The sequence below is a fragment of the Macaca nemestrina genome, chromosome 14, assembly GCF_043159975.1.
Source record: "Macaca nemestrina isolate mMacNem1 chromosome 14, mMacNem.hap1, whole genome shotgun sequence".
Classification (NCBI taxonomy): domain Eukaryota; kingdom Metazoa; phylum Chordata; class Mammalia; order Primates; family Cercopithecidae; genus Macaca; species Macaca nemestrina.
This window is the reverse complement of record NC_092138.1, coordinates 113,189,771-113,217,319: the sequence shown is the minus strand read 5'-3', so window position 1 is coordinate 113,217,319 and position 27,549 is coordinate 113,189,771. Positions and strand designations below refer to the sequence as shown.

Genomic DNA, 27,549 nt, shown 5'->3' with positions numbered 1-27,549 from the left:
ATTCTTATAAAAGGAAATCAGGACGGTCAAAGTCAGAAAAAGGGGGTATGACCATGAAAGCAGATGTTGGAGTGATGTGCTTTGAAGGTGGAGGAAGGGGCCACAAGCCAAGGAATTCTGGTAGCCTCTAGAAGCTGGTAAAGGTGAGGAAACAAATTCTTGCTTTGAGTCTCCAAAAAACAACCCAGCCCTGCCAATACCTTGCTCTTTGCCAAATTAGACTCATTTCAGACTTATTACCTCCAGAACTGCAAGATAGTATTAATGTTATTATTAATATTGTTATTATTATTATTATTATTATTTGAGACAGAGTCTTGCTCTGTCACCCAGGCTGGAGTGCAGTGGCATGACCTCAGCTCATTGCAACTTCCACCTTCTGGGTTCAAGTGATTCTCCTGCTTCAGCCTCCTGAGTGTCTGGGATTACATGCAAGCGCCACCATGCCTGGCTAATTTTTTTTAACTGTGCTTTAAGTTCTAGGGTACATGTGCACAACATGCAGGTTTGTTACATAGGTATACATGTGCCATGTTGGTTTGCTGCACCCATTAACTCATCATTTACTTTGGGTATTTCTCCTAATGCTATCCCTCCCCCACTCCCCTCACCCCACGACAGGCCCTGGTGTGTGATGTTCCCCACCCTGTGTCCAAGTGTTCTCATTGTTCAGTTCCCACCTATGAGTGAGAACATGTGGTATTTGGTTTTCTGTCCTTGTGATAGTTTTCTCAGAATGATGGTTTCCAGCTTCATCCACATCCCTGCAAAGGACACGAACTCATCCTTTTTTATGGCTGCATAGTATTCCATGGTGTATACGTGCCACATTTTCTTAATCCAGTCTATCATTGATGGACATTTGGGTTGGTTCCAAGTCTTTGCTATTGTGAATAGTGCCACAATAAACATATGTGTGCATGTGTCTTTATAGTAGCATGATTTATAATCCTTTGGGTATATATCTAGTAATGAGATCGCTGGGTCAAATGGTATTTCTAGTTCTAGATCCTTGAGGAATCGCCACACTGTCTTCCACAATGGTTGAACTAGTTTACAGTCCCACCAACAGTGTAAAAGTGTTCCTATTTCTCCACATCCTCTCCAGCATCTGTTGTTTCCTGACTTTTTAATGATCGCCATTCTAACTGGTGTGAGATGCCCAGCTACTTTTTGTGTTTTTAGTAGAGACGGGGTTTTGCCATGTTGGCCAGGCTGGTCTCGAACTCCTGACTTCAGGTGATCCGCCAACCATGGCCTCCCAAAGTGTTAGGATTACAGGCATGAGCCACTGCACCCGACCTATATATGTTATTTTAAGTCACTAAGTTTGCAGCAATTTGTGACAGCAACCATAGGAAATGCATACAGGAACGAACAGGCACCTACTGTGTGACAGGCACCAGACCACAGTCTACATTCCTTCTTTGCTGAAACTTTCTGGAGCCTTCTGATCTGGATGAGCCTCACTTTGCAAATTCACCCTCCTTGCGCTCACCACAATTCTGATTAAATCATCAGGGATTTTTATTCATTCATGTCTCTCTACCCACTAGACCACGGGCTCTATGAGGCCTGCGATTATGGGTTTGTTCGTTTTATTCACCACTTTGTCCTATGGATGTTAATAAACATGTGGTGGGTGAATGAGTAAGTGAATCAAAGGGATTATCCCTGGTAGTCCTCACAGCAACCCCGGGAAGTAGGACCCATTACTCATTTCACAGGTGAGGAACTGAGACACAAATGAGGCCCCATCACTTCTCTAGGGATGCACAGATTAGAAGGAATAGAGCCAGGATTTGCGCCCAGCATTGTTTGCTGGGGCCTTCAGTCCATGAGCTTAGCTGCTAAGCTAAAGATGTTCCTCCAGACTGTCTGCCTCTGCCTCCCTGACTGTCCCCAGCCCCCAGCCTTTGCTGACTTCTGCCCAGAGACCTGACACTCTGGAGGAAGGAGCATCTTAATTAGGCCACCCTGCAGCTGTTCGGGAAGCTGCCTGGTCCCCCATGGAGGCGGAGGTTTCTGTGACAAGTCCCGCGCGTAGCTGGGCTGGGGGCTAGAAGCGACAGGATCTGTCAAGTAGGTTTGGGATCCTTGGGAACGGGCAGTGTTCCAGAACCATAGTGTCATCATCGTTATTATTGTTTTATCTAATCTGTTCTGGAGAACAACCATTTTGAAATTGGGCAAAAATATAGCCTAATATATTTAAACATATATATTTTTATTTTTATATAATTTAAAAATAAACGCATTGATGTACATTTTCCAAGTGCCTGCCTGCTGAATTCCTAATGTAATACAACATGACTCAGAGCTAAATTTAAAGAGAGAAGCACATATGTTTAAAGCAGGCACCAACTTTCAATCTGAGGAGAAACAGAGTCAAAAGTATTTTTTTTTAGCGTGTGAGTGGACTGAGTGCAAAGTGAATTATCTCCAAGCCATCTGGGAAGTCTGGTGTTTTTCAATGCCTTCACAACTCTAATTTTAAGCCGTTATTTGGCCTTTAAATAACAATATCTTTTCTTTCCATTGGAATTTGCACCACATCCGCATTTATTGCGCTATCGACTCCAAAAAGACCTGTCTTTGAGAGCGAAAAGAGCAAAAGTTATTGAACGTATTACTCTGCAGATTGGCTCTGGGGAAAAAAACAGCAGTCTGATATTTTGCAAATGAAGTTTGACATATTCTGGGATGGCATATTGCACTCACCAAAACAAGCTGGTTGTGCCCGGAGGGGAAAGCTTAATTAAAACCCCCTTAACAGCACACAGCTCCAGGAAGAAGATTCAGGGTGTACTATACACGACCTTCAACTCGTTCCACAGGGTTCTCCTTCCCCGACGAGATTCCCAAAGTCACAAGAACGGTCTTGATTTTTGCCCAGAAGAAAGACACCACAATATGATCACAGAATCTTAGCTCTGAGGGGGTTCTGGTACCACTTACCAACCAATGCAGGGATCTCCTGCCTAGAATCCCAGATGAACGTCCTTTTAATGTCTACTTGGATACCTTTAGTCATAGGGAACTCACTACCTTCCCAACTGTAAGAAGTCCTCTGCAATATTAGGCTGAAATCTTCCTCCCTACAGCTTTCCTGCAACGGGTTCTTGTTATTGCCACAAGATAACCTAGAAGGAATCTCCTCTTGGGCTGACAGGAAGGTGAGTTGAAGGTCACCACCATGATCTTTCTCCTGCTCCAAGCTAAGCACACCCAGCACCTCTAAGGAAGGAACATGAAGACTTGGCAGGATCTCTCCAGTAGCAAGGATGATAACTTTTTGGGAAACTTGTCCATAGTGGATAGGACAGAGAGACAAAGGGGGATGTCTTGAGCCTCCATAAAGCCAGATTTGGCCAATGTATTTCTTTGTTTTTGTTTTTGTTTGAATCCCAAGCCTTCTCTTCCTTCTACAACCTCTATGTATGTTCCTCGGAGGCGTGGACTTTGCTGAAAACCAGATTCTGATTAGTAGAGATGTTCTCAAAGGGAATGGCCTACAGAACACACCATCCTGTCAAGAGGTCCTTCAGACATTCTTCTGCCATGAGAAGAAGACACGCCAACAAGACTGGGAGACCCAACGTGAGCCGACTCCAATAAAGACTTTTTGGAATGTGCATGCACATCCTCGATATGTGGCCCAAGGGTTCTTTTGCTCTGCAGTAGATGTTCAAGGTCGACTGAAAGGTCCAATGAGACCCCGCCTCCCTCACCCCTCTGATCTCAGCTCTCATCCACCTTCTCCCTTTCCTTTTGTGTTCCAGCCACTCTGGTCTCCTTGCTACTCCCCTCGAGGACTTTGGGTTTTTGCTGTTTGGGGTTTCTTTTTTTGGTCGGGGGGGACAGGGTCTCGCTCTGGTGCCCAAGATGGAGTGCAGTGGTGCGATCACAGCTCACTGCAGCCTTGACCTCCTGGGGTCAAGCAATCCTCCCACCTCAGCCTCCCTAGCGGTCAGGACTACAGGTGCACACCACCATGCCCAGCTAATTTTTTATTTTTTGTAGAGACGGGCGTCCAGGCTGGTCTTGAACTCCTGGGTTCAAGCAATCCTCCTGCCTCAGCTTGCCAACACGCTGGGATTACAGGCATGAGCCGCCATGCCTAGCCTCCCCCAGGAGTTTGCACCTGCACCTTTTTGGAATGTCCTTCCCACAGATATCCTCACAGCATCGTCGATTCCTGATTGCACACAGGTGACTACTCAAAGATCTCCTTATCTATCAAAATGGCACCTCTGCATCACTCTGTCCATTCATCCTGCTTCATTCTCTTCTTAACGCATCTCACCACTTTCCATAACTAAAATGTCAGTTTCATAAAGCAGGAACTTTATCTCACTATGTATCCTGCTGTGTTCCCTAGGCCTAGATTGTGCCTGGCATGGAGTATTCCATTAATCAATGTTTGCTCTATTTCTTATGTTTGCAGATCAGTTTGTGGACTCTCAGAACGTCCTGCAGACAGACTTGAGAATGACTGGGTTAGCTTTCATGCTATGTCCTTCCTGAGCCCTCTCTAACCCTTTAGATAAAGTGACTCTCCTTTCTTTGTGTTCTCCTCAGACCCAGCGGTCACTATTGAGGTGGCCTTAACCTACAGCAACTTAAGTTTTAGTAACTTGTATTCGTATTTCTTGTTAGGAACAATTCCCAGAGAGCAATCAGTCACCCAGATGCCAGCAGGTGCTCATGAAACACAAGGTATAAAAATAAATGACGTCCTCCTCCTCCCTCTGTTCTCTTTAATGGAAAGGTTTTGGAAATATTTAGGTTGAAATATCTTTTTTTTTTTCATGATGAAAACTTTTCATACCTAGTCAATTGGGAGTGCTGGTGAGCAGTGGGGTTGAGGTGCAGTGTGATTAATATCTCAAAGAACTTTTACTATCTGCTCAATTATGTCCACTCTGTCAGGTGTCATTTAGAATTCATTTTTTTAAAAGTCCCCTTACAACTCAACAGATGAATAACCCAAAAAGATGAATAACCCAATTAAAAACAGAAAAAGGATTTGAAAAGACATTTCTCCAAAGAAGATACATAAATGGCCAATAAGCACAAGAAAAGATACTTGGCATCATTAGTTGTGATGGTTAATATTAAGTGTCAACTTGATTGAATTGAATTGAAGGATGCAAAGTATTGTTTCTGGGTATTGCCAGAGGAGATTAACACTTGAGTCAGTGGACTGGGAGAGGCAGATCCACCCTCAAACTGGGTGGGTACCATCCAACTGGCTGCCAGCATGGCTAGAAAAAGCAGGCAGAACAGAATAGAGAACCCAGAAATAAACCCAAAAACGTACAGCCAACTGATCTTCAACAAAGCAAACAAAAACATAAAGTGAGGAAAGACACCACATCCAACAAATGGTGCTGGGATAATTGGCAAAGTCACATGGGGGAGAGTAAAACTGGATCCTCATCTCTCACTTTATACAAAAATCAACTCAAGATGGATCAAGGGCTTAAATCTAAGACCTGAAACTATAAAAATTCTAGAAGATAACATTGGAAAATCCCTTTTAGACTTTGGCTTAGGCAAAGACTTCATGACCAAGAACCCAAAAGCAAATGCAACAAGAACAAAGATAAATAGGTGGGACTTAATTAAACTAAAGAGCCCCTGCACAGTCAGCAGAGTAAACAGACAACCCACAGAGTGGGAGAAAATCTTCACAATCTATACCTCCAACAAAGGACTAATATCCAGAATCTACAAGGAGCTCAAACAAATTGGCAAGAAGAAAACAAACAGTCCCATCAAAAAGTGGGCTCAGGACATGAATAGATAGTTCTCAAAAGAAGATATGCAAATGGCCAACAAACATATGAAAAAGTGCTCAACATCACTAATGAACAGGGAAATGCAAATCAAAACCACAATGTGATACCACCTTACTCCTGCAAGAATGGCCATAATAAAAAAAAAAAAAAATTTTTTTAAATAGATGTTGGTGTGGATGTGGTGAAAAGGGAATACTTCTGCACTGCTGATGGGAATGTAAACTAGTACAACCACTGTGGAAAACAGTGTGAAGATTCCTTAAAGAACTGAAAGTAGAACTACCTTTTTATCCAGCAATCCCACTACCGGGTATCTACCCAGAGGAAAATAAGTCATTATGTGAAAAAGATAATTGCACACACGTTTATAGCAGCACAATTCGCAATTGCCAGGATATGGAACTAGCCCAAATGCCCATCAATCAATGAGTGGATAAAGAAATTGTTATATATTGTTATATTGCTAAATACATACATATAAAATTGTGATGAAATACTACTCAGCCATAAAAAGGAATGACTTAATGGCATTTGCAGCAACCTGGATGGAACTAGAAACTATTATTCTAAGTGAAGTAACTCAGGAATGGAAAAACCAAACATCGTATGTTCTCACTCCAAAGTGGGAAGTAAGCTATGAGGATCCAAATGCATAAGAATGACACAGGGGGTTTGGGGACTTGGGGAAAAGGATGGGAGGGGAGTGAGGGATAAAAAACTACAAATTGGGGGCCAGGCGCAGTGGCTCATGCCTGTAATTTCAGCACTTTGGGAGGCCAACGTGGGTGAATCACGAGGTCAGGAGATCCAGATCATCCTGGCTAACATGGTGAAACCCGTCTCTACTAAAAATACAAAAAATTAGCCGGACATGGTGGCGGGCGCCTGTAGTCCCAGCTACTTCGGAGGCTGAGGCAGGAGAATGGCGTGAACCCAGGAGGGGGAGCTTGCAGTGAGCCGAGATTGCACCACTGCACTCCATCCTGGGCGACAGAGCAAGACTCCATCTCAAAAACAAAAACAAAAACAAAAACAAAAACAAACTACAAATTGGGTTCAGTGTATACTGCTCGGGTGATGGGTGCACCAAAATCTCACAAATCACCACTAAAGAACTTACTCATATAACCAAATACCACTTGTTCCCCAAAACCCTGTGGAAATAAAAACATTTTTTAAAAAGAAAGCAGGTAGAAGAAGGTGGAATGAGCAGACTTGCTGAGTCTTCTGGCCTTCATCTTTCTCCCATGCTGGGTGCTTCCTACCCTCCAACATCAGACTCAAAGTTCTTCACCTTTTGGGCTCTTGGACTTATGGCCGTGGTTTGCCAGGGGCTCTCTGGTCTTCAGCCACAGAATGAATGCTGCACTTTTGGCTTCCCTACTTTTAAGGTTTCGGGACTTGGGCTGAGCCACTACTGGCATTCTTGCTCCTCAGTTTGCAGATGGCCTATCGTGGGACTTCACCTTGTGATCATGTGAGTCAATTCTCCTTAATAAACTCCCTTTCATATATACAGCTATCCTATTAGTTCTGTCCCTCTAGAGAACACTGACTGATACATTAGTCGTTAGAGAAATGCAAATGAAAACCACACTGAGATTCCAGTACACATACACACAAGGATGGCTATAACCAAAAAGGCAGATGATAAAGTGTCTCTGAGGATTTGGGGAAATAAGAACCCTCATACATTGCTGGTGGGAATGAAAAATGGTGCAGCCACTGTGCAAAACAGTTTGGCAGTTTCTCAGAAATGTAAGCAGAGTTACCACATGACCTAGCAATTCCACTCCTAGATAAATATCCAAGAGAATTGGAAACATATGTCCACACAATAACTTATACACAAATGTTCATAGCAGCATTATTCATAATAGTCAAAAAATTGGAAACAACCCAAATGCCTATCAACTGTTGAATGGAAAAACCAAATGTGGTCCATCTACTCCTTTCGTCCACAAAAAGGAATGAAGCTCTGATATATGTTACAACCTGGATGAAACTTTTAAAAACCCATTATTTTAAGTAAAAGAAGCCAGACACAGAAGACCACATATTGTATGATTCCATGTATATGAATTTTGCAGAATGGGCAAATCCATAGAGACCGAAAGTGGTTTCCACAGACTGAGAGGGACAGAAAGTGTTCTGGAATTGGATAATGGTGATGGTTGCTCAACTTTGTGGTTATATAAAGCATGCACATTTTAAAAGGGTAAATTTTATGGTATGTAAATTATAGCTCAATGTAGCTGTTATTTTTCTAAAACATTAGTCTTCACCTTTGAGTAATTAAACAACGGATAAAAGTGATTACCATAGGTAGCTTTCACCTATTTGCATCTATTATGAAAACACACACACACACACACAAATCAAGCAGTTGAATAGAATCAGCTACCATTTTGACAGACTTCAACTATCTCCTCCCAGTACTAATAACACAAGACACCAATGTTTTGGGCAAAGATAAAAACAGAAGTCATTTTCTGGTTGATATTATGCAGAGGAAGTAAAGTGACTGCTGGTAGTATCATGTTATCTTCATCCCTTCCAGCAATGACCATCACGGTGGATAGTAGACAGGTTGGTGTCCAAGAGTCCACATAGCCTGTTTTTTTCTACAACAGACTGCAGGCAGTCACCATAACCAACAAATTCCTGAGCGGGGCATGGTGGCACACACCTGTGTCCCAGCAACTTGGGGGCTGAGTTGGGAGGATCACTTGAGCCCAGGAGGTCGAGGTTGTAGTGAGCTATGATCATGCCACTGCACTCCTGGGCAACAGAGGGAGACCTCATTTCTAACAACAAAATATAGAACCAACAAATTCCCAAAATAACAACTTAGAATCGGAAAAACTCAAGGCATGTGAGTACCTACATAATGTCCCTAAAAACAAAAACAAAGAATAAAAAAAATCTAACCTCATTATGGAAGCTATCCAACTATCAAACCTAAGTAGAGTGAATAGTAGAATGAATCCCTGTTTCAATAATTCTCAGCTGATAGCCAATCTGGTTTCACCTTCCCCCATCTACCTTTGCTCCTCCATATAACATATAATCTTACCCGTCAATATCTCAGTATGTACTTCTGAAAGAGGACTCCAAAAAACACACACATGGCTGGGCATGGTAATCCTAGGCATAGGAAGCTGAGGCAGGTAGATTGCTTGATCTCAGAAGTTTGAGACCAGACTGGGCAACAGTGCAAAACCCTGTCTCTACAAAAAATACAAAAATTATCCTGGTGTGGTGGCACGCGCCTGTACTCCCAGCTACTTGGGAAGCTGAGGTGGGAGGATCACTTGAGCCTGCGAGACAGAGGTTGCAGTGAGCCGTGATCAAGCCACCGCACTCCCGCCTGGGTGGCAGAGTGAGACCCTGTCTCAAAAACAAAAAAAACCCACACACATACAAAACGTATTCAAGTTTTCCTTATTATCTTACAAACTTTAAAAAAAAGTTTATATAATGTCCTTTTTATTATTATCTCTATTCTCCATGGAAACATGAATAGCAATTGCCACTATTTACAAAAGCAGCTATTGTGTGCCAGACAGTTTACTGGGGGCTTTCCACATATTGCCCAATAAAATCCTTGTGTCAACCATAGAAGTTGGTCATTATCACCCACCCATCCACCATCTCCCAACTCAAGGAGTTTGAGTGTCCCAGCCAAGGTTCAAAGACAGGTCAGGCTGGCTCACCTAATCTCTGTTTCCCACTCTTGGTTCTCCCATGCCCGTCTTTACTATAGGGCTGAGCTGTCCAATAGTCCAGATACTAGTTACGTGTGACACAGTAGTTAAAGGGTAGCTAATGTCCAATTTGAGATGTGCTGTAAGATCCACAGAGAATTCAAAGACTTAGCATAAAAAAAGAATGTAAACTATCTCATTAGTAATTTTTATATTGATTGCAGATTAAAATAACTTTTGGATATATTGGCTTAAATAAAATATATTATTAAAATTAATTCTCATGTGTATTAGTCCGTTCTCATGCTACTAATAAAGACATACCCAAGACTGGGTAATTTATAAAGGAAAGAGGTTTAATAGACTCACAGTTCCACATGGCTGGGGAGGCCTCACAATCATGGTGGAAGGTGAAGGAAGACCAAAGTCACATCTTACATGGCAGGAAGCGAGAGTCACTTAGCATAATGTCTTCAAGGTCCATCCATGCTGTAGCATGTGTCAGATTTCCTTTATCCTCAAGATTGAATAATACTTCATTGTGTGGCTAGACCACATTTTGTTTATCCATTCGCTGGGCACTTGGGTGGTTTAGACTTTTTGGCTGCTGTGAATGACACTGCTGTGAACATCGGCATACAAATATCTCTTTGAGACCCTGCTTTCAATTCTTTGGGTATATATCCAGAAGTGGAATTGCTAGATCATATGGCAAGTCTATTTTTAAGTTTTTGAAGAACTGCCATACTGTTTTCCACAGTGGCTGTACCATTTTACATTCCCATCCATAGTGCACATAGTTCCAATTTCTCCATGTCCTTGTCAACACTTGCTACTTTCTGTTTGTTTTTGTTTTTGTTTTTGTTTTTTGAGATGAAGTCTCACTCTGTCACCCTGGCTGGAGTGCAGTAGCGTGATCTTGGCTCACTGTAACCTCTGCCTCCCAGGTTCAAGCAATTCTGCCTCAGCCTCCCGAGTAGCTGGGACTATAGGTGTGTGCCACCACACCTAGCTAATTTTCCACCATGCCTGGCTAATATATATATATATATTTTTTAGTAGAGATGGGTTTTCACCATGTTGGCCGGGCTAGTCTCAAGCTCCTGACCTCAGGTCATCCACCCGCCCCAGCCTCCCAAAGTGTTGGGATTCGAGGCATGAGCCACCGTGCCCAGCTGTTTTTGTCTTTGATCATAACCAGCCTAGTGGGTATGAGGCTCTTTACCTTTTTAAACATGACTACTAGAAAACATGTAGCTCACATTGTATTTCTTCTTGCCAGCAGTGCTAACGGAGGCTGGAAAAGAAAGAGAAAACTTGATTTCCTGGCCTCCTGTGCAGATAGAGGCGGCCAAGTGACATTGCTCTGGTCAGTGAGGCATGAGCGTGTCTGCTGCTGCCACCTCTTCTGCTTCCTCCTTCTTCCTGCCTATAATGCATCCTGTAACCATGAAGTGACAGAAATGAGGATGAGGTTAAGGGTGGTGGGGCAGACTGATGAAAGAGGAGACTTGCTGGTGAACCCTGGCATCGGCCTCTCATTATGTAGCCCCACACCACTCATCATGCAAGACCATAAGCTCTTCTCCCTTCAGACCACCTGTAGCTTTTTATGCGTTTGTTAGTGTGGCCACATTTCTATAATGGGATCACTCCTAAAGTGGCAGAGCTGGGACTTGAGCACATGTCTGTCTGTCTGTCTCCTAAAGCCTCTCCATCTGTATTAGTCTGTTTTCACACTTCTGATAAAGACATACCCAAGACTGGGTAATTTATAAAGAAAAAGAGGTTTGGGGCCGGGCGCGGTGGTTCACGCCTGTAATCCCAGCACTTCGGGAGGCCGAGGCAGGCAGATCATGAGGTCAATAGATCAAGACCATCCTGGCCAATATGCTGAAAAATTAGCTGGGCGTGGTGGTACACTACTGTAGTCTCAGGTACTCAGGAGGCTGAGGCAGCAGAATTGCTTGAACCCGGGAGGCGAAGGTTGCAGTGAGCTGAAATCGTGCTACTGTACCCCAGCCTGGCGACAGAGTGAGACTCCATCTCAAAAAACAGAAAAGAAAAGAAAAGAAAAGAAAAAGAGGTTTAATGGACTCACAGTTCCACATGTCTGGGGAGGCTTCACAATCATGGTGGAAGGTGAAAGGCACTTCTTACATGGTGGCAGGCAGAAATAATGAGAGAATGGTACCCAAGTGAAAGGAGAAACCTCTTACAAAACCATCAGATCTCGTGAGACTTATTCACTACCATGAGAACGGTATGGAGGAAACCACCCCCATGATTCATTTATCTCCCACCAGGTCCCTCCCACAACATGTGGGAATTATGGGAGCTATAATTATGAGATTTGGGTGGGGACACAGCCAAACCAAATCATCATCTCTCTCCACCTCTATCACCCACTGTCTCCCAATAATGGACTGGTGATACCAGCGAGGTGAAAACCAGGCTCTTGGCTGTCCTCTGCATGATTACTCCCAAACAGGAAAGGCGTTTTCTAACCAAATGGTGACCACGCATCAATTGCAGGGAATGTGTCTACTTTACACACACATAGATTTACAAATAAGGATGTCCACCGCTGTATTGTTTAATGTAGGAAACTTAAGCCATCAGCAATAGGGAATTCAATAAATTCTGCAAAGCCATTGAATAGAATCTTTGATGGTTATTAAAATGATGTTTTGGAAGACTATTTTATGATACAGTATTTAATCTATATTATGAAAGATAGAGGTCTCAAAATAGTATGATTCTAATTTTGTAAAAGAATGTATATTTGGATATAATCAAAATGTGGAGTGGTAGGATCACGCAAAACTTAATTTTTTTCTTTTTTTGAGATGAAATCTCTTTCTGTCACCCAGGCTGGAGTGCAGTGACTTGGTCTCAGCTCACAGCAACGTCTGCCTCCTGGGGTCAAGTGATTCTTCTGCCTCAGCCTCCCAAGTAGCTGGGATTACAGGCTCATACCACCACACCCAGGTAATTTTTGTATTTTCAGTAGAGATGGAGTTTCACCATGTTGGCCAGGCTGGTCTTGAACTCCTGACTTCAGGTGATCCACCCATCTCGGCCTCCCAAAGTGTTGGGATTATAGGCGTGAGCCAACACGCCTGGCCATTTTTTTTTTGAGACAGAATCTCACTCTGTTGCCCAGGCTGGAGTGCAGTGGTGCCATCTTGGCTCACTGCAACCTCTGCCTCCCTGGCTCAAGTGAACTTTCCACCTCAGCCTCCTGAGTAGCTGGAACTATAGGCAGGCACCACTGCATCTGGCTAATTTTTGTATTTTTTTATAGAGACACAGTTTCACCATGTTGCCCAGGCTGGTCTAAACTCCTCAGCTCAAGTGATTTCCCACCTTTGCCTCCCAAAATGCTGGGATTACAGGTGTGAGCCACCTCATCCGGCCTTAATTTTCTTATGTAGACTCTTTTTTGGCTTCCCAGATTGCAAAGTAAGCTTGTATTTTCTAATCAGGAAAATAGAAAGCAACGCATTAAGAAAAATAAGGCTCCTGAATGGACTGTTGCTTTGTCTGGAATCTCACACGCCCCCTTTATTGTCTTACGGAGAGTTGGGGGAGGGAAAGCTAGAGAGGGTGTTGGGAGGGGTAGGGGGAGCTGAATGGGAGCTTCTGAGACAAAAATCCTAGAGCTGCTGGTGCCCCATGTGCCCTGGCCTTCCCTGGGGCCCTGGAAGCCAGGCATCTGCCCTTTGCACCCAGGTGCTGGGTGAAGACTCCAGATTTAGTAGCTTCTGATGCTGGCAGACCACTGACCCTCTTGATTAAAATGCACCATCCACATAACTCAGTAATAGAATTAGAAGGCAATTCCTCCCTCAAATGGGCTGCGGTTGAGGCTGCACAAACAGCGCGTGTTTTGTTTCACTTTGATTTGGCCTAAAGTGTTGGTAAAAGGGTCCGTTCCTGAGATGTCTTGTACTTAATTACGTATGAACATAGCAGAGAGTGGAGGACCCTAACAACATGGCCAGTGGTTGATTAAGTGAGCATCCAAATGGGCAATCAATAATTTACTAAAATATTTAAAATGCCTCCTGGCTTCCTGTGATGGGAAGAGTATGGCTCCTGTGTGTCCTTCATTGGCTGTTCGGCAGGTGGAGGTCTCCACTGCCTTTCTGGTCTCTCTGCTTCTGAGCTTGGGCACATCTGCCCACTTTCTCCAGAGGTGGACAGTAGACTTGCAAAAAGAGATCTGATCACATGACATCCTTGTTTTAACCATCTATTGCACTTGCCCCAACCCTACCTACAGAGGGAAGCTCAGGATGCACGACAGTTATTCCATTTATTAATTAAATGCCATCCAAGGCCTTTCTGGTTTCTTGCTGCAGGCTCTGCCCCTCCACACTCTAAGCGGCTTCTCACTCTGGAGACTTTGCATTGGCCGGATGGTTCTCCCTTACCTCTATCCCCACTTCACCTGGTCAGCCCCTATGTACCTCGGCAGGTGTGGCTCAAGCTTCCCCTCTCCAGGAGGATGCTCTGACCATCCTCTCTAAGGACCCCACAGTTCTCCATGTATGTCTTTTACCTTGCACTTGAACTTCACTGTGTTTCATGTTCTGATCATGTCTGCCTCCCCTACCAAGCTGTGGGTGGGTGTCATGAGAACAGGAACACGTTCCACCTGGATCTTTATTTAATCCTTTCGTTGGGTGGATACTCCCTAATAAATGAATGAATCAGGAATGCAGGAATCCTGGTGTGGTGGTTATGATCAGGGTTGGCGGTTAAGGATTCTCTCCCTGTCCTCCTTCTTGAATTAACAAGTTCCTCTGAATCACCTACCCTTGGATTGTTAGCTACAGAGGGGATTTGCGTTCTTATTCTCTTTTTTTTTTTTTTTTTTTTGAGACGGAGTCTCGCTCTGTCGCCCGGGCTGGAGTGCAGTGGCCGGATCTCAGCTCACTGCAAGCTCTGCCTCCCGGGTTTACGCCATTCTCCTGCCTCAGCCTCCCGAGTAGCTGGGACTACAGGCGCCCGCCACCTCGCCCGGCTAGTTTTTTGTATTTTTTAGTAGAGACGGGGTTTCACCGTGTTAGCCAGGATGGTTTCGATCTCCTGACCTCGTGATCCTCCTGTCTCCGCCTCCCAAAGTGCTGGGATTACAGGCGTGAGCCACCGCGCCCGGCCCGCTTTCTTATTCTCTAGCTGCAAGAGCTGAGGTCCAGAAGGGTTAACTTATTCACCTGAGAGATACCAGTGGAGCCACAGGCCCTAGTCTACGAGGGTTTCCTGACTTCCAGGGTCCGCTTTGTCCCTGGGAGCATGTGGGTCATTGTCCTCATGGTAATCATCGTCAGCATCAGCATCATGTCAAAATAATGATAGGAAGGAAATAAGAGGAAAAGTTCAGAAAGGACTAAAAGAGGATCCTCTACTATATTTGTTTTAGATTAGTTATAATAAACCTGATTCTAAGCAATCTAAAAATGATGGTTGTTCTGAGCCTTAACCAGGTAAACATGGAAGAACACAAAACCCACTTGAGATATTTTCGGTGATATTTATTGGGCTGTACCATTGACTCCCCAGAGGTTTAGCAAAATGTTGGGCACATTCAATATGTATTTGTTGAGTGACTCAAATGAATGCCTACTATGTCCCCAGAACTGGATGCTTTCTTAATTTAATCCTCAGAGCAACCTGCAAGGTCTTAAGTGTTATGCCACACTGATTACAACATGTGGCTTAGTTATGTTGTGGCTTATCTGAGGCAGATTTGATTTTAAATCTCTCTGGTGACATTCCAACCATCGAATGCATTGCTCTGCATCCAGTGAATCCTTAATAATTATTAATTAATGAGGGTGCCTTCTCAGTCTGAATGCTTAAACCACATGCTCTCTGAATATGATGGGAGTTGCAGCATATTTTAATTAAATACTGACAACTTTAATTCTGATTGCTCATTCTAATACTCCTGAGCTAATAGCACCAAGCTAATGGCTTGTTCGTTTTGGAAGATATTAACAGCGGGGCGCTGCCTTTTACCCAAACATAAGATCATAATAATTAAAATCTGATATTGCTCGAAACGAACTCCTTTAAAGTAATTTATATCCCACAAACACACACAGATGCAGCCATGTAAGTGCCAACATTCCCAAGAATTTACAACCCCTGAGAGAAACTCTGTCCATTTCTTTCCAAAATGAAAAGTTTTCTGTTGACGTGATAAAAGACTCCTTACTAGGTTCAGGGGAAATGTGTATTTCCACTGATCAATTTCTGAGTTTCCCAGAAGAGGGGAGCCACAGAGAAATCCTGAAAACGAATGGCTGCAGGAGCATAGTCTATTTGTACTTTATTGCACCAATCAGAGTCTAAACCACTGAACGGAGAGTGAGACAAAGAAAAATCTTATTGTATGTGTGAGACTGAGCATGAAGGAGAGATGGGATCTGCATATACAAAGAGATGGAATAATTTGGAGAGAGGATCCAAAAAAGCAAATATAACATATTGCATTAATTAATTGCTTCCACCAACTTATACTGAGTACTTATTGAGTCCCAGGCATTGGAGACCCAACGGTGTTAGTGCCGGAGTGTGATCCTTAATGAGAGGTTCACGTCTGGGCTTGGGGAGGTGGTGCTATGAACCTCCTGAAATTGTATGTAAAATCTTATGTTTATGGGCACATGTGGGTGAGGGTAGAAACAGACTGGTACTTTTTTTCTTTTCTTTTTTTCCTGGGGACAAAATATACAGCATGAGTGACATTTTCTAATCCTTCAAAAGGTAAGTAACTATGATACCTTTTGAACCCCCAAAAGGTAAGTAACTATGATAGTAGAATTTGCCTCCTCTACTCTTTCCCTAGAGAGAATGAACAAACCGAAGCAAAAACCAAAACAAGCCAATGAACAAAGATATTTTTATTTATTTTTACTCCTTGACTTTTGTAAAGTTAAAAAATATTTTCTACCAAACCTTAGAAAAAAGCCTTACCACTACATTCCAAAGGCAATAAAAAGGCCACCAAGGCCAGGGGCGGTGGCTCACGACTGTAATCCCAGCACTTTGGGAGGCAGAGGCAAGTAGATCACCTGGGGATGGTAGTTCGAGACAAGCCTAGCCAACATGGTGAAAACCCATCTCTCTAAAAATACAAAAACTAGCCCGGCATGGTGGCATGCCTCTGTAATCCCAGCTACTTGGGAGGCTGAGCAGAAGAATTGATTGAACCTGGGAGGCGGAGGTTGCAGTGAGCTGAGATCGTGCCACTGTACTCCAGCCTGGGTGACAGAGCGAGAGTCATCTCAAAAAAAAAAAAAAAAAGAAAAGAAAAGAAAAGAAAGGCACCAAATACAGTGAATTATGGGATACAATCCATTGACAAGCTATTAGCAACAAGGTCATGTCATTAGAGATAATTAGAACTAATAATCCCATTGCTAATCTTTGCTTGAGTCTATGTAAAGAATTCTCAGTGGGATGAGAAGCGTAAGTCACACACATCTTCTCCTAACAGCTATGCTTTTCTGAGTATTTATTATCTACCAAGCATTATTTCAAAAGCTTTACCTGCAAGGTGTTATTAAACCTCACAGCTATTTTATGAAGATATGTATTATTACCAGTCCTGTTTTACAGACAAGGGAACAGATTCAGGGAGGTTCAATAACTTGTTAAACTCCACAGCTAGAAGTTTCCTGCTATCTTCATCCTTTCCCTTAAGAAAAGCTATAAATGACCACACCGTAAAAGTGAGCTAGATGTCAGGAAATGGAAGCAACTATACAATCTCAAGACAAAACAGCTTTCTTGCATGAGACAATTAATTAATTTAAATACTGTTTAATAGTTGGTTTGTCAGGGTCCAGTTTCTTAGCAGAATTCATCTTTGTGTTTCCAGAACTACAGGAATTGAACTGAGGTGGTGAGGTCAGGTTAGGAGGAAGTGGTGAATTTTTTTGAGACAGAGTCTCGCTCTGTTGCCCAGACTGGAGTGCAATGGCACAATCTCGGCTCGCTGCAACCTCCATCTCCTGGATTCAAGCGATTCTTCTGCCTCAGCCTTCCGAGTAGCTGGGATTACAGGCACATGCCACCACATCTGACTAAGTTTTGTGCACGCCCGGCTAAGTTTTGTATGTTTTAGTAAAGACAGGGTTTCACCATGCTGGCCAGGCTGGTCTCGAACTCCTGACCTCAAGTGATCTGCTCTCCTTAGCCTCCCAAAGTGCTGGGATTACAAGCGTGAGCCACTGTACTTGGCCAGGAAGTGGGGAGTTATTAAGGAGGTGGAACTGAGGTGAACTACCCAATTTCAAAATCCTTGTCAGCACAGCCTGGCTGAACCGAAGATTTTTCTTACCATCTAGATGGTGGTTTAGACTTTCCCTGCATCTTAACGATGGCTTTTTTTTTTTTTTTTTTTTTTTTGAGACGGAGTTTCACTCTTGTTGCCCAGGTTGGAGTGCAACGGCATGATCTCGGCTCACAGCAACCTCTGCCTCCAGGGTTCAAGCGATTCTCCTGCCTCAGCCTTCCGAGTAGCTGGGATTACAGGTATGCACCACCACACCCGGCGAATTTTGTATTTTTAGTAGATATAGGGTTTCTCCATGTTGGTCAGGCTGGTCTCAAACTCCCAACTTCAGGTGATCCTCCTGCCTCGGCCTCCAAAAGTGCTGGGATTACAGGTGTGAGCCACTGCTCTCGGCCTGGATGACCATTTAAAGCAACTTATTTTGACATAATTTCATACTTGCAAGAATAATACAAAGTATTCCTGTATACCTTTTACCCAGATTCCATGTCTGTTGACATTTTACCACATCTGCTTTTTCCTTCTCTCTCTAAATAAACATATTCATTTTATTTTCTTTTTCATGTAGACATAATGATGCTCTTTTTTCTCTTCAGGGTATATTTCCCCTAAAATAAAGATATCCTCTTCCGTAACCACAATACAATGAACAAAATCATGAAATTATCAATGATATGGTTTGGCTCTGTGTCCCACCCCAATCTCATGTCAAATCGTAGTCCCCAGTGTCGGAGGAGGGGCCTGATAGGAGGTAATTGGATCATGGAGGCGGATGGATCATGGCGGCAGATTTCCCCCTTGCTGTTCTAGCGATAGTGAGTGAGTTCTCACGAGATCTGGTTGTTTAGTTCTCACGAGATCTGGTTGTTCAAAACTGTGTGGCACTTCCTCCTTGTTCACTCTCTACTCATGTAAGGTGCGCCGGTTCCACCTCACCTTCAGCCATAATTGAAAGCATCCTGGGGCCTCTCCAGCCATGGTACCTGTACAGCCTGCAGAACCATGAGTCAGTTAAACCTGTTTTCTTTATAAATTGCCTAGTCTCAGGTATTTCTTTATAGCAGTTTAAGAACAGACCAATGCAATCATTGATAAAATACTATTAACTCATCTACAGATCTTACTCGTATTTCACCAATTGTCCCAATCGTATCAGCAAAAGAAAATCCTAGCTCACACATTGCACTCAGCTGCCACATATCTTTGGTGTCTTTTAATCCGGAAGAATTTCTTTCTTTCTTTTTTTTTTTTTTTGAGACGAAAGTCTTTCTCTGTCGCCCAGGCCGGACTGCGTGGCGCTATCTCGGCTCACTGCAAGCTCCACCTCCCAGGTTCACGCCATTCTTTTGCCTCAGGCTTCCGAGTAGCTGGGACTACAGGCGCCCGCCACCGCGCCCGGCTAATTTTTTATATTTTTAGTAGAGACGGGGTTTCACCGTGTTAGCCAGGATGGTCTGGATCTCCTGACCTCGTGATCCGCCCGTCTCGGCCTCCCAAAGTGCTGGGATTACAGGCGTGAGCCACCGTGCGCGGCCTAATCTGGAAGAATTTCTCAGCCTTCTTTGTCTTTCAGGACACAGATATATACATATATATATATATATATATATATATATATATATATAAATTTTTTTTTTTTTTTTTTTTTTTTGGTTGAGACTGAGTCTCGCTCTTATTACCCAGGCTGGAGTGCAATGACGCAACAATCTTGGCTCACTGAAATCTCCACCTCCTAGGTTCAAGCAATTTTCCTGCCTTAGCCTCCCGAGTAGTTGGGATTACAGGCGCCCACCACCAAGCCCAGTTAATTTTTTGTATTTTTAGTAGAGATGGGGTTTCACCATGTTGGCCAGGCTGGTCTCGAACTCCTGACTTCAAATGATCCACCCACCTTGGCCTCCCAAAGTGCTGGGATTACAAGCGTGAGCCACTGTGTCTGGCCTGACACAGATATTTCTTGAAAAAGTACAGATCAGTCAGTTACTTTTGTCATGTTTTTCAGTTTGAGCTCTACTGATGTCCTGATTAGATTCAGGTTATGCACTGCTGGCAAGAATATCACGGAGGTCATGTTGTGCTCTTTCCAGTGCATTGTACCAGGAGGTGCACAACATGTCCCATCACTGGTGATGTTGACCTTGGCCTTTTGGTTAAGCTCGTGTCTGCCATGTTTCTCCACTGTGAAGTCACTCTTAAGTCACTATCCATCCCCCCTTATTTTTACATTAATGAATTGTTTAAAATTTTTGGTAAAATATGCATGACATAAAATCAACCATTTTCACTGTTTTTAAGTGTCCAGTTCTGTGGCATTAAGTACAATCACATTGTTGAACAGCCATCACCACCATCCAGCTGTAAAACTTTTCCAAGTCTGTACTCTTTAAGTACAGACTTAAAGGTGGCCGTTTGCAATATTATGCTGAAATCTTCCTCTCTACAGCTTTCCTACAACTGGTTCTTGTTATTGCCACTAGTTAACCAAGGACGACTCTTGTCTTGGGTTGACATGAAGGTGAGTTGAAGGTGACAATCATGACCTACCTCCTGCTCTACTCTTCTCTGCTCCAAGCTATGCAACCCCAGTTCCTCTAAGGAAAGAACATGAAGACTTGGGCAGGTTCCCTTTGGTAAAAAGATAATAAATTTTCAGAAACCTGTCTATAGCCAACAGGACAAAGAGACATTGAATTTTTCCATAAAGCCAGATTTGGCCAAAATGGTTTTGTTTAAATCCCAAACCTTCTCTTTCTTCCACAACCTCTGTGCTATGTATGTTATTTTCGGAGGTGTGTGCTTCACTGTAAACCAGCCACCATTCTACTTTCTGTCTCTAACATTTTGACTACTCTAAGCAGAATTTTGTCTTTTTGTGACTGACATTTCACTTAGCATAATGTCTTCAAGTTTCCTCCAGATAGCATATGTCAGAATTTTCTTGCTTAAGCCTGAAGAATATTTCATTGTATGCCAATATCACACTTTGCTGATTCATCAGTTTATGGACACTTGGGTTGCCCCTGCCTTTTGGCTATTTGGTGAATAATGCTGTTATGAACATGTGTACAAGTATTGAGTCCCTGCTTTCACTTCTTTTGGGTATGTGCCCAGAAGTGGAACCTCTGGATCATTATTTTCCTCTTCTTAATTAATAAACATCTTGGGGGACAATACTTTGAGATTACCTGAAAAACCTGTTATTTTTCTGACACTTTCACCCACTAGTGTTAGCATCCATCGATTTCTATCTGAATCAATTATTCTAATGGTTGTCAAATGGCAATTTTCTAATTCCGTCACTCTTTCTGCGTTGATGAGTTGGCATTCTACTAGAAAGAAGAAACTTCCCTTCTTCCCCCTTTATTTATGAATATGGACTCATTTTATTGAATGGGCTACGCTCCTTTCCTTTTTACACTATTGCTCTGAGCAATTCTTTTCCCTATGATTCCCCAGAATGCAAGTTTGGGGAAATGCGGGAACTTTCTGTATTTCTTTGTTACCATTAAACAAACTGAGAGTGCAACCTGACGTCCCCAAGTTGAGAAAAATCATTTTCCTGCCCACGCATTAGTTTAGCTCAAGGGGAAACCCTTTTTCGAAAGTGCTTTCTGGGCAGCCCCGCGCGAACTGCATTTCCCAGAGGTCTTCGGAGTTACGTCATCAGCGAGCGCGGCTTTTTGCTGGCGAAGCCGGCTTTGGAGAGCTGCTGTGGCGGCGGCAACATGGCGGACGTGATAAATGTCAGTGTGAACCTGGAGGCCTTTTCCCAGGCCATTAGTGCCATCCAGGCGCTGCGCTCCAGCGTGAGCAGGGTGTTCGACTGCCTGAAGGATGGGATGCGGAACAAGGAGACGCTGGAGGGCCGGGAGAAGGCCTTCATTGCGCACTTCCAGGACAACTTACATTCGGTCAACCGGGACCTCAAGTAGGTACCGGCTGAAGGGGCCGGGGTCGGGGACCGGCCCCGCTCCGACCCTGCGCCTACGTCGCTCGAGTCTTCCCAGGCAGGGGCTGTTCTCCATTTCCTTTGATCCCCGTTCTTTCTCTTCGTGCTCTCCAAGCCTCTGCCTGCCTCTCAGGGACACCTTATCACCATGCCTGCTTTCTCGTCTCGCTTCTCCTGGCCTCCTGGTCCTGTTTGTCTCCCGCCATCCTCGACCTCTTCTGTGGCGGTTCCATTCCTGACAAGGAGGCATGCTCTTCCTATGAAGTTCCGCTTCTCTGAGCTTGGCAGGTTTCTCACCTGTAGGCCCTCTGTGCCCCATCACGTCTGATCCGAATGTAGTGATAGTACAGTCAGGACCTGATCAGTCCGCTCCAAACCCAAGTGCACCCAATCTGATTAGCCCTAATTCCCTGGCCCTGAACTTGGACTTCATCAGTTCCACCACCACCCACCGGCAACCACGACGAAACAGGCCAGGCCTTGAGCTGTCTTCCCCCTTTCCCCTACCCTCTCCCAAACCACCTGATCAGTTTCCTCACTCCCACTCTCACTGCTCCTGTTCAGTTCCTTCCGCAGTAGAGACCTAATTTTCAAGCTCCTAACCAGTTTACTTACTTATGCTTAACGCCCCTGCTTCTTAATTTGTAGTCTTTTAGGGTTAAGGATTCCACTTTTCCTAGTCTTTCTTACAAAGCACCTTCTTCACTTATACTTTACAAGTGTTGTAAGAGTTAAATGAGAGGATGTTTGTAAAGGGCCTGGCACATAGTCGGCACTTCTTGATTGCTTAGGTCCTGAACTTGCCTTCTCTTTTATAAGAGAGTCAGCCCTTCCCAGGAAGGTTAGAATTTCAGGATTTTTGCCTTTTACTTCTCAGAACTGACCTGAGTAGGGGAAAGCATTTGGTGAGCTAGTCATCCTTTGATTTCTGGACTGGTTGAATTTTTGTTTTTTCAACTTGGTCTCCTTAGTAACCAGATGGAAAGAGGAGGTAGGATGGAGGAGGAGGTGGAGGAGGTGGCCAAATGATGGGTGCCTTTTTGTTTTCCCCCTAAGTAGTTGCCATAAATCACACACCCCTTCTCAACGCCCACATCCACTTGCTGTTCTCTGGCACAGCGCCGAGCACCAGTTAATACTTTCCCTGCTTCAGGGGATGCACTGGCTCTTCTTCCCTATCTTCTGTTTTCTTTCCATTTTCTCTCCGAGTTACTTTCCTTTGTAATGTTCAGGATATTATAACCCTTCACCATTTTAAATAGAAACTTTAAGAGTGCTTACATTATCCCTGTGCCGTCTTAAATCTTTGTACAGTAGTGCCAAGAAGAAGGTGGCTGATGATTCCAAAATGAATGTGGCATAAGAAGCTGTTCCTAGAGAGTCTTTTGTTGGCAGTTTGGGACTGGCCCCTCAGAACGTACTCCTGGAATGTGCTCTTGTTGGCTCGCTTTCCCAAGCTTCTGGAGGGTTTTCCTGCTAGACTGAAGTGTGTTTGACACAGCCCCCTCGGTGGTGTCTTCCCATTCCATTTGTTTATTTTATCTCTTCTTTGTTTTGTTAAGTTTTGCCATCTGTGAAGCATCACGTACAAATCTATCCCTATGTGAATGATAAATAATCATTTATTCAGGTACTTGCTGTTCTGCCAAGTGTAATGATCTGCACGTGGGTCTGAAAACTCTTAGTGAGAGGCCGTGTTATGCCACATTTCAAAATTCCAGAAAGTCTCGTCCCCACTGCAGAGATGAATTTGAGTTGTTCAATTCTGATTGTGGGAGTCTTATTGATTCTAGTGCCCTTACGTTTTTTTCCTCCTTTGGAATGGCACCAGGAAGCTCTGTTTTAAAGTCAGATAAGCTCTCATTTAGGGTTTTTGTTTGTTTTTGTTTTTTTAAGTGTCCCAAATATTTTTTAACCTTTCAAAAAGTGTTTCTTCTTAAGGGACTTCTGATGGATGGTTTGAAGAGCAGTCTTTGATCCTGGGGGTTGGCTTTACCTTGGAGTGTAAGTGGGCTTAGGTTTATTTGCCTTATCTCTTTGCTTTTCAGTGAGCTGGAACGTCTGAGCAATCTGGTAGGCAAGCCATCTGAGAACCATCCTCTTCATAACAGTGGGCTGTTAAGCCTGGATCCTGTGCAGGACAAAACTCCTCTCTATAGTCAACTCCTTCAAGCATATAAATGGTCAAACAAGGTAAGGGAGATGTAATAAATGGAGCTAATAGATGGAAAGCCAAGTTTTCTTATATTCCATAAATGCAGAAAGCAAGAGTAAGTTTGGATTGCTTGCTATGTTCTTGATTCAGCATGGGGTTATAGAGTTGGAAGTGGTAGAATTTTTCTGTAATCTATTTTGTAGTCCTTTGAAGTCTTTGGGGATTCATGATGCTCAGGTGATTACATATTAAAAATTGTAACTCAGGTGTATTTAACCTGGAGACCGGGTATAGGGAGCAACTCTTATGAACCCCTTAAAATTATATGCAGCATGTTGTGGTATGTGCATGTGTATCTGGGGAAGGCTTCGTAGCTTTCATCAGGTTCACAGAGGAATCTGTGGCCCCCAGGAGGTGTCTAAATGTTTAGCTGCAAACATTATGTTCTTGTATTGTCTTTTCCTCTGTCACAGATGGATGAGCATCACTACAATACCGTTTGTTAGATGACTCTCTAATTACTTAGATGCCACCTAAGGGAGATTTTTCTTAACATGCTCTGTAGAGTTTGATATTCATGATTTCTTTCAGCAGGCAGGCCTGTGGCAGAGACCCTAGGACAGCTGTAAGTGGAAAACTAAACTGTAGTTGAAAAATAACAGAAACAGTTAGGCTCATGAATCTGGAAACGGTTCGTTTGTTTACGAACAAGTTCCTTTTGTTTGGGTGCTATGTGTTGTGGCATGCATGTATGTACGGGCTTTTTATGTTGATAGGGAACTAGAATATATATATACTTTAGGAATGATTTTGGAAGCTTTTTGATTATACTGTGCTGCCTCTTTGAATAATTGTTGTTAGAATTGTTAGTTGTTTAACTGTTTGCAGGGTGGTGCCCCCTCCAGTAATCCATTGGCATTTTCTTCTTTTCGGTGGTTTTTTTCCCCCTTAGGTCTTGGATAAGAGATAAACCTTGAGAGTTTTCCTGGTGTGCAGAATTTTTTCTTTGAATTTCTCTTTGAGGGCGTTTTAGTATTCTTTGGTTTGAAGGGGAACCCTGGGAGCTGCATTTGTGATTTAGGAAGGTGATTTTTATCATGGGTTACTAAAGAAAGAACTTGAACCTTGAATGCATACATGTAGCCTAGAAGGCCTTTCCCCAAAACTCTGGGCTGCCAGTGACAGAAACCCAACTGGGTCTAGATTTAGCCAAAAAAAAAAAAAAAAAAAAAAAGGGGCATGGCGGCCTTCACTGGTTCAAGGAACTAAAATGTTCGGGGAGTTACTTGTCTGTGACTGAGCTCAGGAGCATCAGGGTGCCTGGGTGGTGTGGCAGGAACGTCACTCTCCTGCCCTCTCTAGGACTGCTTTCCTTTCTTGGCCTGATGCTCTCCAAGGGGTAAAAAACATGCAGTTGTGGGGATACATAGTTCTCATACCTGGTGACCTCCCAGTGTCCATGTCAGGCTCTGAAAAAGGATTCTGGCCCAAACTTGACAGGTGCCCTCTGAGATGGTTCATTGCATCCATGGGTGGGATCCGCAGCTCAGAGCACCTGAAACACAGGAAATGGGGCTCCTTGGAGTTGGGACGGAGGGAGTTCCCAGAAGGCATGGATGCAGGGCAGATAAAGAAATCACAGATGTCTGTTGCAGTTTTTTTAGGCCAGACGTGGGACTGTTCCAGCTCTACACAGATAGTTGTTTGGAAAAGGAAGCCATGTTGATGTATCCTGTGGGTCAAGTTCTCGAAATAGGGTACAGTGACAAGGACTGTTCAGTGGTGGGAAGATTCAGGCTGATCTCAAAACCATGAGTGAGTGGGACACTTCATGGAAATGACTAGTCTTACGTTGAAGTGATGACACTGAATTTTTGAATGAAGGTAGTTTAATCACTGAATTGTTCCGCTATTAGAAGTTCCTACTTCGGCCGGGTGCGGTGGCTCACGCCTGTAATCCCAGCACTTTGGGAGGCCAAGGCGGGCAGATCATGAGGTCAGGAGATGGAGACCACGGTGAAACCCTGTCTCTACTAAAAATATAAAAAAAATTAGCCGGGCGAGGTGGCGGGCGCCTGTAGTCCCAGCTACTCAGGAGGCTGAGGCAGGAGAATGGTGTGAATCGGGAGGCGGAGCTTGCAGTGAGCGGAGATCACACCACTGCACTCCAGCCTGGGCGACAGAGCGAGACACCGGTCTCAAAAAAAAAAAAAAAAAAAAAGAAGTTCCTACGTCAACCCCTACCCTTGCCCCACAGTGGAAAATAGGTTGTATTAAGGAAAAGAAATGTTATGTGTTATGTATGTGGAACTTCTTGTGCTGGAAATGCTACAGGTTAAAAATATCTGTATGCATTTATCCCAGATTATGTATCTCCTATGAGCAATGTGAGGGGGTGTCGAGGCTGCAGACATGTCCCCGGCCTGCTGAGGTTCGGCTCCTGTAAAGGAACTATGTTCTTTCACCAGCACGAGAGAACAGTTAAGAGACTCAGCCCCTTATTTTAGAGGTGAGCAAACTGAGGCCCAGTGAACTGACCTGTTTACAGCTCCCCAAGCTAGACCAGAATTTGGGTTTCCTGACCTGGTTCAATGTTATTTCCTCAAAACTTGATGTTTTAGTCTGGTTTTGCTTAAGGTTTTCAACTGTAGAAAACATTTTTTTCCCCGTTTACTTGCATCCTGGAAACAATTCACATTATATTTTATTTATGAATCTGTATGTATTTTTCTAATTTTTAGTGATTTATCAAAGGGTGGAGATGGCAAATACATGGTACCTGGATTCTTAACCTATTGCTCTTTCTAGGGCAGACATCACTAATCAACCATTGCATTCTTTCCTGCTGAGGCTGTGTGTATATTGGCTTAGAATCCTTGCAACTCTCTGTTCTGGCACTAGGCAGTGACTGCCAATTATTCAGAAGAGGGTGGCAAGGAAAACATGTTTTTTATTTCTGTTATAGCATATGACGTCCTGTGCGACTATTACTTATTTATACCTTGCCTTTTTCTACAAGGGATTTAAAATAGATTATAAGAATACACAAAACCCTGAAAGAAAAGAGGGAAAACAAGGATGAGGATGCCTATATACATTTCTTTAATAAACACAAGAAGTAGCCTCAAGAAATAAGCCAGTACTCTAATTTCCAGCTGGGGACATGGAAGAGCAAACAATTAATTATATATGTTTATCTTGCCTTTCCTACAAATGAAAAGAGCTTTTTAATTGCTAAAGCTTTCATCGTTCATCATTTTACCCTCAAAGAGTTTAAACCAGTAAGTGCGTTAATATGTTAAGTGAAGTTTGGGGTAACTTGCCAATGTCAGCTGTATGCACTATTGGCTAAGAATTGAAGGACATATGAGAAAGGCTTTGATACCCACCCATTATGAGATGAACTTTCTGTTTTATGTGCTGTTGGCTATAGAAAAGTCTCGTTCATGCCTAATGACTAATTATTTTCTTTAGGGGATTTTGTAATTTTTGTAAAGTCAGTTGGAATATTAATTACATGGTACTTGGCATAATTGTTAGAATAACACGTTTAAAAATTAATCTCATCTAATGGAATGATGTCAAATTGCTGTGAGCAGCACTTTTCCCATACTGAATTG

The 27,549-nt window shown here is 43.4% G+C and overlaps 1 protein-coding gene across 3 annotated transcripts in view; it reads left to right on the top strand.

Moving 5' to 3' along the window:
- The first annotated feature begins 21,522 nt into the window (after positions 1–21,522).
- LOC105464057 (mediator complex subunit 27) overlaps positions 21,523–27,549 on the top strand; it is a 217,355-nt gene continuing 211,328 nt past the window's right edge. For all 3 annotated transcript variants that reach the window (XM_071078489.1, XM_011711705.2, XM_011711706.3), the window contains exons 1-2: positions 21,523–21,753; positions 23,823–23,967. In XM_071078489.1, coding sequence (XP_070934590.1) covers positions 21,551–21,753; positions 23,823–23,967 — 348 coding nt within the window. In that variant the 5' untranslated portion in view covers positions 21,523–21,550. The remainder of the gene's footprint in view (positions 21,754–23,822; positions 23,968–27,549) is intronic.